Genomic DNA, 15777 nt, shown 5'->3' with positions numbered 1-15777 from the left:
TCTTTTTCAGAGCTGATCTCATTGGTCAACAGACCAATTAGTGAGAAAAAAAAAATCTGAATTGGGCTGCCTGTCTAAACGCAGCCAATGAGAGTCATGCCAAGTCACTTCCTCTAAACAAGGAAAAACCCCATTCTCATGTGATTTGGAAACCACTTTGCTTTGTTATCTGTCCAGTTGATATAATTACAAACTCTGACATCGTGTTGAAGGAATCATACAAAACATTTTGTCAAATAAGATGAGAAAGGCATGTTTCATAACCTACACGCTAAACATGTAGACATTTTCTCAATGAGGATCACTATCTACTTGATAGGAAATATTACCAATCACAAATCCTCCACTGTCAGTCCTATTTGAATCTGTTATGTGTGTTTGTCCCTGAACCGAGGAAAGGTGAGACGGTGCAGACTCATCACTCCCGCCGCCCTGTACGTCTCTGCGCTCCGTTCACCACCAATCATAACAATAGGAGGGGACGGACAACGCTGCGTTAGGTTGTCAACTGTCTGATTGGGAAATAACAAACCCCCCCCCCCCCCCCAAAAAAAAACACACACATATTACTGCTGATCAGAGTCACGACAGAGTTGGAAGTTTACCGACGGGGCTTGGGACGAAGACACGATAAACTGAGTCGGACGCGACATTTATTCCACTGTGGAGAGAGAGAGAGAGAGAGAGAGAGGGAGAGAGAGGGAGGGAGGGAGAGGGTGGTGGTGGTTACATGCGGTCCTAGCTAGTTTGATAGCAGCTAACGGTAGTGAAGCCAGTTGCTCGTTGACCACCAACCTTATTGGGAAGTACCGTGGACAAACCGGGGGCTGAGATAGTGGAAAGAAGAAGAAGGGTGTGTGTGTGTGTTTCTTTCTTCGATAATAGTCTGATAAAAAAAGGGGGCAAGTCAGACAGATTGTGGCTACTTTATTAGCGAGACGGAAGCCGTACAGACCGTGTTCAACACCGGTTAGCGTCCCGTTTGTTTCTGAAGCGTCTGCTAACTGTCCGTTAGACTCCTGGGCGTAGCAACGCCTGTATGGATGCTAGCTAGTTAGCCCCGGTAGCTAGCTAGCTAGCTGGTTTATATCATTACGTTTGCTTTATAACGTTAGCCAGCACCGTGGGGGAAAAAATCGCTTCAACGTCGAACTAAAACAACAACAAAACAACAACGTTTTGTTGTGTTATTCTGAAACAACGCTGTTAAACACATCAGTAAACCGAGGTGAACTAGAGTACCGTTTCCCTGTGATAGCTGACGCCTTGCTGTGTGTCATAACATTCAAAGTGTAAAGTGAAGTCCTTTTCGAAGAGTATGCAGGACAAACAAACGATTTGGGATAAGTATATAACAAAAAGACAAGGGGAAATCCTACATTGATTGAAGTTCGTATCGGTTACCCCAAAAAGGACCATTTTATTTGGAGATCAAGTGTAAAAAAAGAAAGGAAACCAGAATGAAGAAGTTCTCCCGAATGCCGAAGTCTGAGAGTGGCGGGTTGGGAGGGGGGTCAGGCTCCGGACTCAGCAACTACTTCGGGAAAGTGTTCGCCGTGGGTCGGTTTCAAGTCACCGTGGAAGAACTCATAGCTGAAGGTATGTCTCTATAGGTGTATGTATGTATGTATGTATGTATGTATGTATGTATGTATGTATGTATGTATGTATGTATGTATGTATGTATGTATGTCGTTAGGCTATTGCACATACAGTACATGCATTGCATAACACACGAGTGTAAATACACAGCCAACCTTCTTCCACTGGCTGTTTTATTTTTTCATTTGGTATTTATTTAACATTTTTTATTTATTTAACTATGCTAGTCTTATTTACAATCACGGCCAAACCCTAACCTGGATGACGCTGGGCCAATTGCGTGCCACCCTATGGGACTCCCTATAACGGGCGGTTGTGATACAGCCTGGAATCGAACCAGAGTCTGTAGTGACTCCTGTAGCACTGAGATGCAGTGCCTTAGACCGCAGTGCCACTCTGGAGCCGAGTAAGGGGTGGCATTGATTATTACATTGACAATTACAGTACAGTATGTCAGAATTATAATAGAGCCTAAAAACAGTGCAAAATATCAGTGGCATTGTTGTTCTATATAGTATATTTGCATCTGCAACTTTCCACACTGTTTGCATACTGAACACACCCCTGTACTGTCTCACTAATTTCCCTGTCTCTCTCTGCATCTCGGTAGTCCTCACTTGACTTTAACATGAAAAATGCCCACGGCCTGCTGAATAACCCGTCACCAGCTCACCAACTCTGTTGAGGTAGCATCTAGCCCACCTGTCAAACTCACTCCACAGTGGGCTGAGTGACTGTGGGTTTTCGCTCTTCCCGTGTCCTTGATTGATGAATTAAGGTAACTAATTACTAAAGAACTTCCCTCACATGGTTGTGTAGGGATTAATTGAAAGGAGAAACCAAAAACCCACTGACACTAGGCTCTCCAGCCCTGATCTAGCCTTTTAACCTGCTCCCTAATTATACAGGTGTCCTGATCTCACATGTCAACAAGTCACTGACTAACCACCTAACCTGTTCTACCACTCCTTATTTTAAGACAGAAGCTGTCTGTGCACAGGAAAGTATGCTGTGTTTGTGTGTCAGTCTCCCTCTCAAACGGATACAAGGTCTTTCCTTTTCCAATGAGCTTTGAGAGGGAGGTGAGGGATTTTAGGCCGTGACAAGGACGTAGGAAGCAAGGATGACTGTTAGGAACATGTTCAGACGTGGTCCATGGTTTGAAAAGGACCCCACCATTTTAGAATTAGGGAAGTGAGGAGCGAATGAGGAAGCTCATTTTGTTTTTCTCTGAGGGCAAAACACTGTCTTCCCTTCCCCAGGCCTGTCATGCACCTCCGCCATTAAAACACAAACGCTGACTGCAGTACACAGTCATGATGCCTGATTCCATTTAGCTTTTTTCTCCCATATTCCATTTATTTAGTTTATCCGGGTTTCTGTTTTTTTCAATTTTTCACGTTTTTAATTTTTCAGCATTGTTGAATTCGGTTTAAATGTCTGTATTCCGTCTGTAGATTTTATAGGGCCCATCATTCCCCGTAAAAGCTCAGTAGCCTAATCATCCTTCTCTATATTAGAATAGAGCTTAAACTAAATTGTATTTGAAGTATGACTTAATGAAGATGCTTTACAATGACACCCGTAGACAGTGCAGCAGGATATTTCCAATGTTATGCAACTTCCTTTGCGCCATGTCTCAGAAACACTTTTAGCGTTCCGAATGGCAGCCTCTTCCCTACATATTGCGCTACTTTTGACCAGAGCCCTATGGACCATGGTCAAAAGTAGTGCACTACATAGGTAATAGGGTGTAATTTGGGTCGTAGACACTGACTTAAGGACGATCATGATGGCACCCAGCTTCAACCCATTGGACACAAACTACACTATTCACACTATGGAAAAAAATATATACTGTAGTTGGTGTAATAGAACCCAATCAACTGATATGAATCACCACGGCGACGGAGTTCTGAATCACCACGGCGACGGAGTTCTGAATCACCACGGCGACGGAGTTCTGAATCACCACGGCGACGGAGTTCTGAATCAACACGGCGACGGAGTTCTGAATCATCGTGATCCTACTGGAATAAAACGCCACTCTCTTTTACAGAAGAGGTTGTAAGACCTGTGTCACAATGTAATCACATGAAGTGACTGAAATCTTCATTTAAGAAGTCCGTCCTCGTAGGATTGGTGGTTAAACAAGCACCATTCATTCATTCTTTCCTTCAGGAAACCATCAAGGAAATCCTCATCCTTCTCTAGAGGAAACCACGGATCCAACATGGCAAAAACAAGGAAGTGGAAACCATGGGTGAATCTCAACTGTATTTCCTTGATTCCTAGCATCATCCTTCTCAAAAACCATTGGCGTAGAAAATCCAAGGGAAGGAACCTCCGGTCTTGTGCTCCAATGTGCTTTGAGAAGGAGATGAAAAGGGAAATGTGAGGAACCAAGTAAATATTACTGAGGTTCACCCTGGGACTTAGAATGGGGCCTCAGGCTAGTCGCCCTGTGACTTCAGCATTGTAAAGGTATTGGAATGGGGCCTCAGGCTAATCGCCCTGTGACTTCAGCATTGTAAAGGTATTGGAATGGGGCCTCAGGCTAGTCGCCCTGTGACGTCAGCATTGTAAAGGTATTGGAATGGGGCCTCAGGCTAATCGCCCTGTGACTTCAGCATTGTAAAGGTATTGGAATGGGGCCTCAGGCTAGTCGCCCTGTGACTTCAGCATTGTAAAGGTATTGGAATGGGGCCTCAGGCTAGTCGCCCTGTGACTTCAGCATTGTAAAGGTATTGGAATGGGGCCTCAGGCTAGTCACCCTGTGACTTCAGCATTGTAAAGGTATTAGAATGGGGCCTCAGGCTAGTCACCCTGTGACTTCAGCATTGTAAAGGTATTGGAATGGGGCCTCAGGCTAGTCGCCCTGTGACTTCAGCATTGTAAAGGTATTGGAATGGGGCCTCAGGCTAGTCGCCCTGTGACGTCAGCATTGTAAAGGTATTGGAATGGGGCCTCAGGCTAGTCACCCTGTGACTTCAGCATTGTAAAGGTATTGGAATGGGGCCTCAGGCTAGTCGCCCTGTGACGTCAGCATTGTAAAGGTATTGGAATGGGGCCTCAGGCTAATCGCCCTGTGACTTCAGCATTGTAAAGGTATTGGAATGGGGCCTCAGGCTAATCACCCTGTGACTTCAGCATTGTAAAGGTATTGGAATGGGGCCTCAGGCTAATCGCCCTGTGACGTCAGCATTGTAAAGGTATTGGAATGGGGCCTCAGGCTAATCACCCTGTGACTTCAGCATTGTAAAGGTATTGGAATGGGGCCTCAGGCTAGTCGCCCTGTGACGTCAGCGTTGTAAAGGTATTGGAATGGGGCCTCAGGCTAGTCGCCCTGTGACGTCAGCATTGTAAAGGTATTGGAATGGGGCCTCAGGCTAGTCGCCCTGTGACGTCAGCGTTGTAAAGGTATTAGAATGGGGCCTCAGGCTAGTCGCCCTGTGACGTCAGCATTGTAAAGGTATTGGAATGGGGCCTCAGGCTAATCGCCCTGTGACTTCAGCATTGTAAAGGTATTGGAATGGGGCCTCAGGCTAGTCGCCCTGTGACGTCAGCATTGTAAAGGTATTGGAATGGGGCCTCAGGCTAGTCACCCTGTGACTTCAGCATTGTAAAGGTATTGGAATGGGGCCTCAGGCTAATCGCCCTGTGACTTCAGCATTGTAAAGGTATTGGAATGGGGCCTCAGGCTAGTCGCCCTGTGACTTCAGCATTGTAAAGGTATTGGAATGGGGCCTCAGGCTTGTTGGCGTTCCACCAAGGAGTTGAGGACACAAAGCAAGGGCAGAGACGCTCGGCTAATCTGAATGCTCGCCTCTCTCTGGCCCCCTCTTAAGACCGGCTGCCCTGCTTGCAGCCGGGTGGTGTCTGTCAAAGGGTCGTTGCTGGTGTGACTTTGCTCTCTTTCTGTCTCAGGAAACAACTCAATGAATCATGGAATGTTCCTCAGAGGGAGGCTCATCTCGCCACCCCCTCTCTCTTTTTCTCCTATCTTTATCTCTACCCCATTTCTCTCTCGCTCTTCTCTCACTACCTCTCTTTTGCCCCCCCCTCCATACTCCAGCTGTGCCAGTTTAATGAAAAGCATGAGATTCCCTCAAAGCCCAACTTAACAGAGAATGTGGTCTGCTCTGCACAAAATGTTATAGGAGGAAGTAATGTGAATTGTGTGAGTAACCTAAGCTTCTAACCTGGACGGTAACCTAGGCTTCTAACCTGGGCGGTAACCTAGGCTTCTAACCTGGGCGGTAACCTAGGCTTCTAACCTGGGCGGTAACCTAGGCTTCTAACCTGGGCGGTAACCTAGGCTTCTAACCTGGGCGGTAACCTAGGCTTCTAACCTGGGCGGTAACCTAGGCTTCTAACCTGGGCGGTAACCTAGGCTTCTAACCTGGGCGGTAACCTAGGCTTCTAACCTGGGCGGTAACCTAGGCTTCTAACCTGGGCGGTAACCTAGGCTTCTAACCTGGGCGGTAACCTAGGCTTCTAACCTGGGCGGTAACCTAGGCTTCTAACCTGGGCGGTAACCTAGGCTTCTAACCTGGGCGGTAACCTAGGCTTCTAACCTGGGCGGTAACCTAGGCTTCTAACCTGGGCGGTATCCTAGGCTTCTAACCTGGGCGGTAACCTATCTTTTTGACCATCCTTTTCAGGGCACTAAAGCGCCAACTTATTTTGAAGAGAGAACTTTTGTGCACTTTTAATTGATTGGCTTTGCTTTGACATTTTTGAAAATACTCACATTTGTCTGTGTGGTCAAGTCAATATCTTTATTGTCCAAATTAAGATGTTTGTGTGAAGGTTCAGCAAAACATGCTGTTTCAACTCCGCTCATCATTGGCCAGTGCTAAGCATCAGTCACAATAGAATCTAGCTATGAGCAGGAACACACACACACACACACACACACACACACACCAGGGTTTCCTCAGGAGAATGTGGCACGGGACATTTGACTGGTAAATTATATTTACATTTTCTGGACATATCAGAAATGTACCGGACTCATATTCATTGGGTGTGTAACCTGATTAGGGCATCCACCCACTTTGTTCAGAATGACAAAAATCACATATAGATTATGGTCATTCATTTTAACAGAACAGTCAACTCGAGGATGCAATGGCGTACGTCCTTAACGAATTCCGATGAGCAGATTTTATAATAACTGTGCACACTTTTCCTTAGTCTACAAGACCAGTAATGAACAGCAAAATCACTAGCCTATGTCAATCTGCTAGTAGAAAAGTTAACCTATTCTATTGGTCAGCTTGTCTAGAAAGAAATAGCCTATTCCAAACAGACTCCGGGACAGTTGTGGGACGATTAGAGCCCAAATTTATACAACCAGTAGGCCTAGGATACATACCAAAAACGTTAAAAAAAGCAATGACGCTGATGGAACAGATCAGAACATTCAGATTCAAATGTTGATACATTATTTCTATATATAAGCGCAGCAATGCGCACAAGGCGGTAGGCCACATGCAAATGTTGGTTCCATAATGCAATTGGCGGGAAAACACCATTGTCATAAAGCGTACATGCGAGCGGTTTCATGAGACGTAGATGAAAATATCTGTTAGAAATGTAGAAAGAGGGGAGATCTAAAGATGCAACAACTAGCATGGGATGCTATTATGACTGGGATTATCATCAACTAGCATGGGATGCTAATATGACTAGGATTATCATCAACTAGCATGGGATGCTAATATGACTAGGATTATCATCAACTAGCATGGGATGCTAATATGACTAGGATTATCATCAACTAGCATGGGATGCTAATATGACTAGGATTATCATCAACTAGCATGGGATGCTAGTATGACTAGTATTATCATCAACTAGCATGGGATGCTAGTATGACTAGGATTATCATCACCTAGCATGGGATGCTAATATGACTAGGATTATCATCACCTAGCATGGAATGCTAATATGACTAGGATTATCATCAACTAGCATGGGATGCTAATATGACTAGGATTATCATCAACTAGCATGGGATGCTAATATCACTAGGATTATCATCAACTAGCATGGGATGCTAATATCACTAGGATTATCATCACCTAGCATGGGATGCTAATATCACTAGGATTATCATCACCTAGCATGGGATGCTAGTATCACTAGGATTATCATCAACTAGCATGGGATGCTAGTATGACTAGGATTATCATCAACTAGCATGGGATGCTAATATGACTAGGATTATCATCAACTAGCATGGGATGCTAATATCACTAGGATTATCATCAACTAGCATGGGATGCTAGTATGACTAGAAATTGTGCCTTTGGCTGATGGTCAATGAAAGAAAGTTGAATTGAAAACCTATAGAATATGAGCGAAATAGGCTACTAGTTTCAGTGGCCTATGGAAGTCATTTTACTTGCCTCCTCGTTTCTATGGTCTGATTTGGCTAGGCTACTTTGTAGCAAGGTAAGACGACATGCCTCATAACATGAACTAAAACATTCAGGTTTCAAACAATTTTAAGTGTATGTTTTCATACTACTTACTGCCTCTTCCAGCTCAATGCAAAGTGGCGTTTGATGCACTGAAGCCTGCCATTGCCCATTTAAATTTGTATTTTATTTTTTAAATCTAACCTTTATTTAACTAGACAAGTCAGTTTAAGAACAAATTCTTATTTACAATGACGGCCTACCCCCGGCCAAACCTGGATTCGAACCAGGGACTGCAGTGACAGCTCTTGCGCTGAGATGCAGTGTCACTCAGGAGCTCGAGCTTATGCACTTGAATGGGAAGCGTGCTTCAATTACCAGTTGAGAAATAAAAACAGTAGCTATTTTTTTGGTCTATCAAAACAGTTTTTAACACGTGAATGCATTTTAGAATTGTTGTGCAATTATTAGGCTTATAAAAAAAAATATAAAAGTCACGTTTCACTCAAACGGCAAATTCTGAGCTGTTTGACAAACTGTAGCAGCTGTTCTTGTGCTGTATGACTGATTTTTCCTGCTCAAACTAGGCTCTGTATCTGTATGCTGTTGGCTTGTGATGCAAAATTATTATAATTTTTTTTTATCTGAGCTCTTAGAGTGTGCGGCTTTCCTTTATTTTCTAGTGTTCTGCTCCGCTAGCCAGCACCTCGCCTTTATAGGTGTGCGTTTCTTTTTTCTAGATTGGCTTGTGATAAATAAAATACATAACGACTAACGAAAATACACGCGCCAATTTAACTCTGCTAAGTTATGCAAATTGACCTGTAAAGCGATAAGCATGACCTTTGAAATGTATTTACATTCACTGGTAGGCTAAAAGGCATTATTTTGCAATGGGATTTTTTTCTTTTCTTGTCCCAGACACTTTGCCAGCGGAAATTTTATTTATCAACCAAAAGCCGGCTATTACCGGCTAACGGAAACCCTGACACACACACACACACTGCAGTGGTTTTATCTAGCGATAAGCAAGAACGTAGTTATTTCCACTCTCCTCCCACCACATTGCTCTGTCTCTCTGAGGTCTGTCACTGTCTCAGAGATGGTTACAGAAATGACAAGATGATCTAGTCACCCGTGGCCTACTATCTCTCTTCCTCGACCCATAGGCTATAGGTTGACTGCCTCACTGTCACCTGTACAGGATAGCAGACTTGAGTAGGTATCCTACTCTTGTCCTAGTGCCACAGGCAATAGTCTAAAACTCCTCTGCGTCTTGACTTTCACGTTATGTGATACGTAGTTGACAGTAAGTCCATACATAGTCAAATCATATTTCGGCCCAATATATATAAAAGTTAATTCAAATTGGACTGATATAGAATGGTGGTGGGGGGGGGAAACAAGGTTCCTTTCTGGAGCCAGCCAACCCCCTCAGGCTGATTTGTGTTTTGGTAGCGGACTGAGTGAGTAAGCAGGTATGGTTTGTGTCCCAAATTTGCACAGGGCACATAGTGCTCTGGTCTAAATTAGTGATTGATATAGGGAATAGGGCTCTGGTCTATAGTAGTGCAATATATAGGAAATAGGGCTCTGGTCAACAGTAGTGCACTATATAGGGAATAGGGCTCTGGTCTATAGTAGTGCACTATATAGGGAATAGGGCTCTGGTCTATAGTAGTGCACTATATAGGAAATAGGGCTCTGGGCTAAAGTAGTGCACTATATAGGGAATAGGGCTCTGGTCTATAGTAGTGGACTATATAGGGAATAGGGCTCTGGTCTATAGTAGGGCACTATATAGGGTATAGGGCTCTGGTCAATAGTAGGGCACTATATAGGGCTCTGGTCTAAAGTAGTGCACTATATAGGGAAGAGACTGTCTGATCCCTTCTCCAATACCGAACAGACACACACACCCCCTTCCTTAAAGCTACCAGGCAGACAAGCTAGCCTACATCTGTTTATGTAACAGTGCTGGGCTTGCAAATGTCAGCTTGTATGTCGCACAGCCGACGAAGAGGAAGGTCTAGGAAATGTCTCTCTGCCCTTTTTTACATTATTTTTTTTGTTTTTACCAATCAACGACACCAGACATTTCAGGTTGTCAGTATTACTGGTCTCAGTCAGTCACTCACCTGTGGTGTTAGTCCACAGTCACAGTAATGAGGTGTAAGTGCATCCCAAATGGCACCATACTTCCTGTATAGGGAACGCACAGGGCTCTGGTCTAGTGCTCTATGTAGTGAAGCAGCTGAGCCTACTTTGCCCAGAGAAGTTCTTCTCTGTGTTTTTAAACTTTTTATTGTTACCTGCTTTGCATGGGTGAAGTTGAGGCTTTATGGTGCTCAGTTGAATTGATTTCCTGTCTTTAGGAGCTTTTCTTCCAGCCCTAAAACAAATTTATGTGATTTGAATTCCTTTTTTATAGTAAGATAATGTTTGTATATAGGAGATCACCATTATTACCAAGTCTCTAAATGGACTACTACAAAACACAATGCATCCTGGGAAAGTCCTCTGCGTGTTTGTACAGTTGATGCATTTGAGAGAAAAAAGTGAAGTGAGCCTGTAGTTTCACTCGCAGAACATGCTGATGGTGTCACTATTTAAATTTTATTTTCTGTCAGCAAAATTCAGAAACCAAGCCTGCCCTACACACTCACTCAGTTTGATCACAAAAACAGCCTAAACCTTGTTCTGTTGTGTAATCAGCTTTTTGTATCTTGACCAGAGGCCTTTGTTTTGAGAGATAAGAGCAAACAGAGAGAGAGAGAGAGAGAGGCTAGATCAGGGCTCTGCAACCCTGTTCCTGGAGAGATACCATCCCTAGTTTAACTGATGTGTAATAATTTGGTTGATAAGCTGAATCAGGTTCATTACAACTGGGTTTGGATGGACAACCTCCAGTAACATGGTTGGAGAGCCCTGGGCTAGATGGTTCAAGTTGGCTGTAGAGAGCAGAGACTCCTGGACCTAGCAGAGTTACAGCTGGTCAGATTCAATGGGACCCACAATGGAAAACGTTTGCTACTGAAAGAGAAAAAAATAGTTTCTTAGGATTTCTTCTAGGACTTATAAGAAATAAGTCCAAGTAGTTTTAGTCTTCTTTTTTAGTCTTTCTTCCGTTTTGTCGTGACCCTAATGACCCTTATCATGTAAACATGGTTTCCATGTAGTTCCTCTCTGTTTTCAGTCTGTTTTTCTTCCGTTAGTTTTCTAATGGTTTCCATGCACACAGCTGCTGTGGTCACAGTAAAACACAGGACTTTGAACCATGTTTTTTTGTCCCAAATGGTATCCTATCCCCTATGTAGTGCACTAGTGTTGACCAGAGCTCTGGGTCTGGTTTAAAGTAGTCAGAAGGAGTGCACAACATAGGGGTTATGTTACCATTTTGGGACACTACTTGATGTCATTTTGCTACTTATCGTTGAGGTACAGGCCACTGCGGGGTTATCGACCCAAGTATTGGTCACGGCCATTCTAGAAATGACAGAATGATGTAATCAATGCATAGAGTTGTTGTCATTGTTGATTTTTCTGTCCAGCACGTGGTAGACCTTATTCTAGGTCTAATAAACGTTAAATGGATATGGACTTAACTTGGATTGGAAAGGCTTCAGTTGATTGTTTTTTTATATATAGAGTTATGAACTAGTTAGTTCTGCCATCATGTTCTGTGTTTAAGAACAAAATGTAGATTTCTGCCTAAATAGACATACACAACAGTAATACTTTTTCATGAGATGACCATAAACAATAAGTAGTAATGCTGCATTGTTCTGGAACTCTCCTTTTCCAGGCACAAATAGTAAAACAGTGCATTTGGAAAGTATTCAGACCCCTTGACTTTTTCCACATTTTGTTATGTTACAGCCTTATTCTAAAATGTATTAAATCATTTTTTCCCCTCATCAATCTACACACAATACCCCATTATTAATGACAAAGCAAAAACAGGTTTTTAGACATTTTTGTTAATTTATTACAAATATAAAGCTGATATCACATTTACATAAGTATTCAGACCCTTTACTCAGTACTTTGTTGAAACACCTTTGGCAGCGATTACAGCGTTGAGTCTTCTTGGGTATGACGCTACAAGCTTGGCACACCTGTATTTGGGGAGTTTCTCCCATTCTTCTCTGCATATCCTCTCAAGCTCTGTTAGGTTGGATGGGGAGCGTCGCTGCACAGTAATTTTCAGGTCTCTCCAGAGATGTTCGGTCGGGTTCAAGTCTGGGCTCTGGCTGGGCCACTCAAGGACATTCAGAGACTTGTCCCGAAGACACTCCTGCGTTGTCTTGGTTGTGTGCTTAAGGTGGTTGTCCCGTTGGAAGGTGAACCTTTGCCACAGTCTGAGGTCCTGAGCGCTCTGGAGCAGGTTTTCATCAAGGATGTCTCTGTATTTTACTCTGTTCATCTTTCCCTCGGTCCTGACTATTCTCCCAGTCCCTGCTGCTGAAAAACATCCCCACAGCATGATGCTGCCACCACCATGCTTCACTGTGGGGATGGTGTTCTCGGGTTGATGAGAGGTGTTGGGTTTGGCCAGACCTAGTGTTTTCCTTGATGGCCAAAAAGCTCAATTTTAGTCTCATCTGACCAGAGTACCTTCTTCCCTATGTTTGGGGAGTCTCCCACATGCCTTTTGGCGAACACCAAACACGTTTGCTTATTTTTCTTCTGGCCACTCTTCCGTAAAGCCCTGCTCTGTGGAGCGTACGGCTTAAAGTGGTCTTATGGACAGATACTCCAATCTCCGCTGTGGAGCTTTGCAGCTCCTTCAGGGTTATCTTTGGTCTCTTTGTTGCCTCTGATTAATGCCCTCTTTGCCTGGTCTGAGTTTTGGTGGGCGGCCCCCTCTTGGCAGGTTTGTTGTGGTGCCATATTCTTTAAAAAAATGTAATAATGGATTTAATGGAGCTCCGTGGGATGTTCAAAGTTTCTGATATTTTTTTATTACCCAACCCTGATCTGTACTTCCCCACAACTTTGCCCCTGACCTGTTTGGAGAGCTCTTTGGTCTTCATGGTGCCGCTTGCTTAGTGGTGTTGCAGACTCTGGGGCCTTTCAGAACAGGTGTGTATATACTGAGATTATGTAACAGGTCATGTGACACTTAGATTGCTCACAGGTGGACTTTATTTACCTAATTATGTGACTTCTGAAGGTAATTGGTTGCACCAGATCTTATTTAGGGGCTTCATAGCAAAGGGGGTGAATACATATGCATTCACCACTTTTCTGTTTTGTTTTAAAAAAAAGTCTCTCAATTTGGACTATTTTGTGTATGTCCATTACATGAAATCCAAATAAAAATCCATTTAAATTACATGATGTAATGCAACAAAATAGAAAAAACGCCAAGGGGGATGAATACTTTTGCAAGGCTGTGTGTAGATCGATGTATCTGTCCTCCTTTCTAAACATTACGTCTTTGTTGCTAGGCAGGAAATTAAGTGACGTGGGCAATAAACTGTTCCTTCTCCCTTAACGTGACCTGACCTCGACGCCCCCCCCCCCCTCACTAAACCACATCTCTCCACCCATATCAGTGCCTGCCACATGCCCTTCCTTTACTCAATACATTCACCCTTACAGATACCCGTTAACTTCTGGTGTAAAAACTAGACTATGCCATTCGATATTACAATAGGATACCTGATAATAACGATATTTCAAGTTTAGAACTCATCAATAGTTAAAATCATGAATCACTTTATAAGACAATCACCTTTTATAACTGTAAAATAAATATGATCGTATTTAGTACAAATTTGGCTCCATTTCATGTAACTGACGACAGAACATTTTCAACCGATTTTGTCCTCTGAGCAACGCAGAAAGAACATTTAAATGTCTACGGACTCTTGACAACTTCAGCTTTACGCACAAAGTGATTTGGTTCCTCTGTGACCAAGACAAAGTGGTCGTGTTTCAATAGCGGAGGTGCATTAAAGATGGAGGCAGACATGCACTTACCACAAATTCCTCGTTTTGTTAAGACCGCCATCCTTTTTTAAAATTTAATTTTTATTTTGTATGGTCATTAGCACAGTACACACGACCCCAATTTTTAGCTTCAAGATGCCGGCAATTTTAAAAACCGAAAAGGTAGATTGTTTTAACAATAAAAAAATTAAAAAATCACCACAATGTCATTCTGCCTTATCCACGTACACCATTCTACGAAATGATTTAGTATTTTGTCATTTTGAGCGCTCTAAATCTGTCAGAATACCACAGTGAGATGAAACCACCATTTCTGGATTCACTAGATGGTCCCCCTTTTTTTTATATTCATTCTCCCAGGCTCCGTCGCTCACAGGCTGAAGAAATCAGTTCTTTGTCAGGATAGGCCAGAAAATGTGACACGTCACTCACTATGCAAATGTGGAGAGTGAAACCTGACTTGAAATCAGCTCCACTGACGGAGTGGTAGCAGAGAGGAGACAGATGGGACTTTCTGCCACTATAAGGTACTGGACCCTGTGACGTTCACAGAGTACTTTGTACACCAACATGTTGGCCAGAACTGGTCCAGAACCTCTCAAACATCTAAGGTTTAAAAAAACCCCGAAAAAAAACGAACTAAGACCTAAAAGCAGCATAAGAATGGGGTGTATTGAATTTATCATTATTTATCAATGATGGCTAGTGACTACAGCCTTCATTTGCAAATATTAGTCCAAATGCTTTGACTCCATTAGATTTTTTTCGTCTTTGCTGAGACTGTGGGTAAAATGCTGCCTGTTACCCATCCATCTACATTATTAGCATACTGTAATTGATAATGAATGGGTGGATTGTGGCTCCTTTGTCCTGCTCTTGTACCCTATAAAGAATGCTGCTGGTACGATGCAGCTCTCTCTCTCTCTGGGTCTCATGACGGAGCGATCTATCCTTTGTCCTGCTCTTGTACCCTATAAAGAAGCAGCTCTCTCTCTCTCTGGGTCTCATGACGGAGTGATCTATCCTTTGTGTTTGATCACTCAACCCTTCTCTATCCGTCTCTCTATATAAACATCATTGTCTCTTTTTTGTGTTATTCGAAATGAATTATTTTCCTACCAACCAACTTATTTACGGCATTCCAAATGGCACCCTATTCCCTACATAGTGTGCTACTTTTGACCCAGAGCACTATGGGCCATGGGATGCAATTCGGCCTTTTGGGATGCCTCATTATTCATCCAATTGGGGTTTGGGTGGGCAAGTTAACTTTGGTGCTTCGGGAAGACTAAAAGAGAAAAGATAGCTGGACTGTTGTGGATTAATTGATTTGCACAGAATAGTGTGTTTTGATAATTGCAGGCAAAACAATTAGATGCCTCAAACGTTCTCATTCTTGGTCTTTCATTTTGTTTAACCTTTTAAAACCTCTACGGGCTAGGGGGCAGCATTGAGAATTTTGGAAAAAATATGTGCCCATTTTTAACTGCCTCCTACACCAACTCAGAAGCTAGGATATGTATATTATTAACACATTCGGATAGAAAACACTCTGAATTTTCTAAAACAGTTTGAATGGTGTCTAAGTATAACAAAACTCATATTGCAGGCAAAAACCTGTGAAAAATAGATTTAAAAAAAAGTGAATTGTGACTGTACTATTTAGTGTCATTGTTTTATAGATACCACAGTGAGAGGATTCATTTCGCAACTCCTACGGCTTCCACTAGATGTCAACGATCTTTATAAAGTTGTTTGAAGCGTCTATGATTAACAGAGAGCAAATTAG

General features: G+C 42.9%; 1 protein-coding gene across 2 annotated transcripts in view; it reads left to right on the top strand.

The window, feature by feature from the left end:
* The first annotated feature begins 462 nt into the window (after positions 1-462).
* Positions 463-15777, top strand: part of LOC115200607 (BMP-2-inducible protein kinase) — an 86334-nt gene continuing 71019 nt past the window's right edge. For both annotated transcript variants that reach the window (XM_029763788.1, XM_029763787.1), the window contains exon 1: positions 463-1599. In XM_029763788.1, coding sequence (XP_029619648.1) covers positions 1461-1599 — 139 coding nt within the window. In that variant the 5' untranslated portion in view covers positions 463-1460. The remainder of the gene's footprint in view (positions 1600-15777) is intronic.

The sequence above is a fragment of the Salmo trutta genome, chromosome 9 (genome assembly GCF_901001165.1).
Source record: "Salmo trutta chromosome 9, fSalTru1.1, whole genome shotgun sequence".
NCBI lineage: Eukaryota > Metazoa > Chordata > Actinopteri > Salmoniformes > Salmonidae > Salmo > Salmo trutta.
This window is presented reverse-complemented; position numbering and strand designations above follow the sequence as displayed.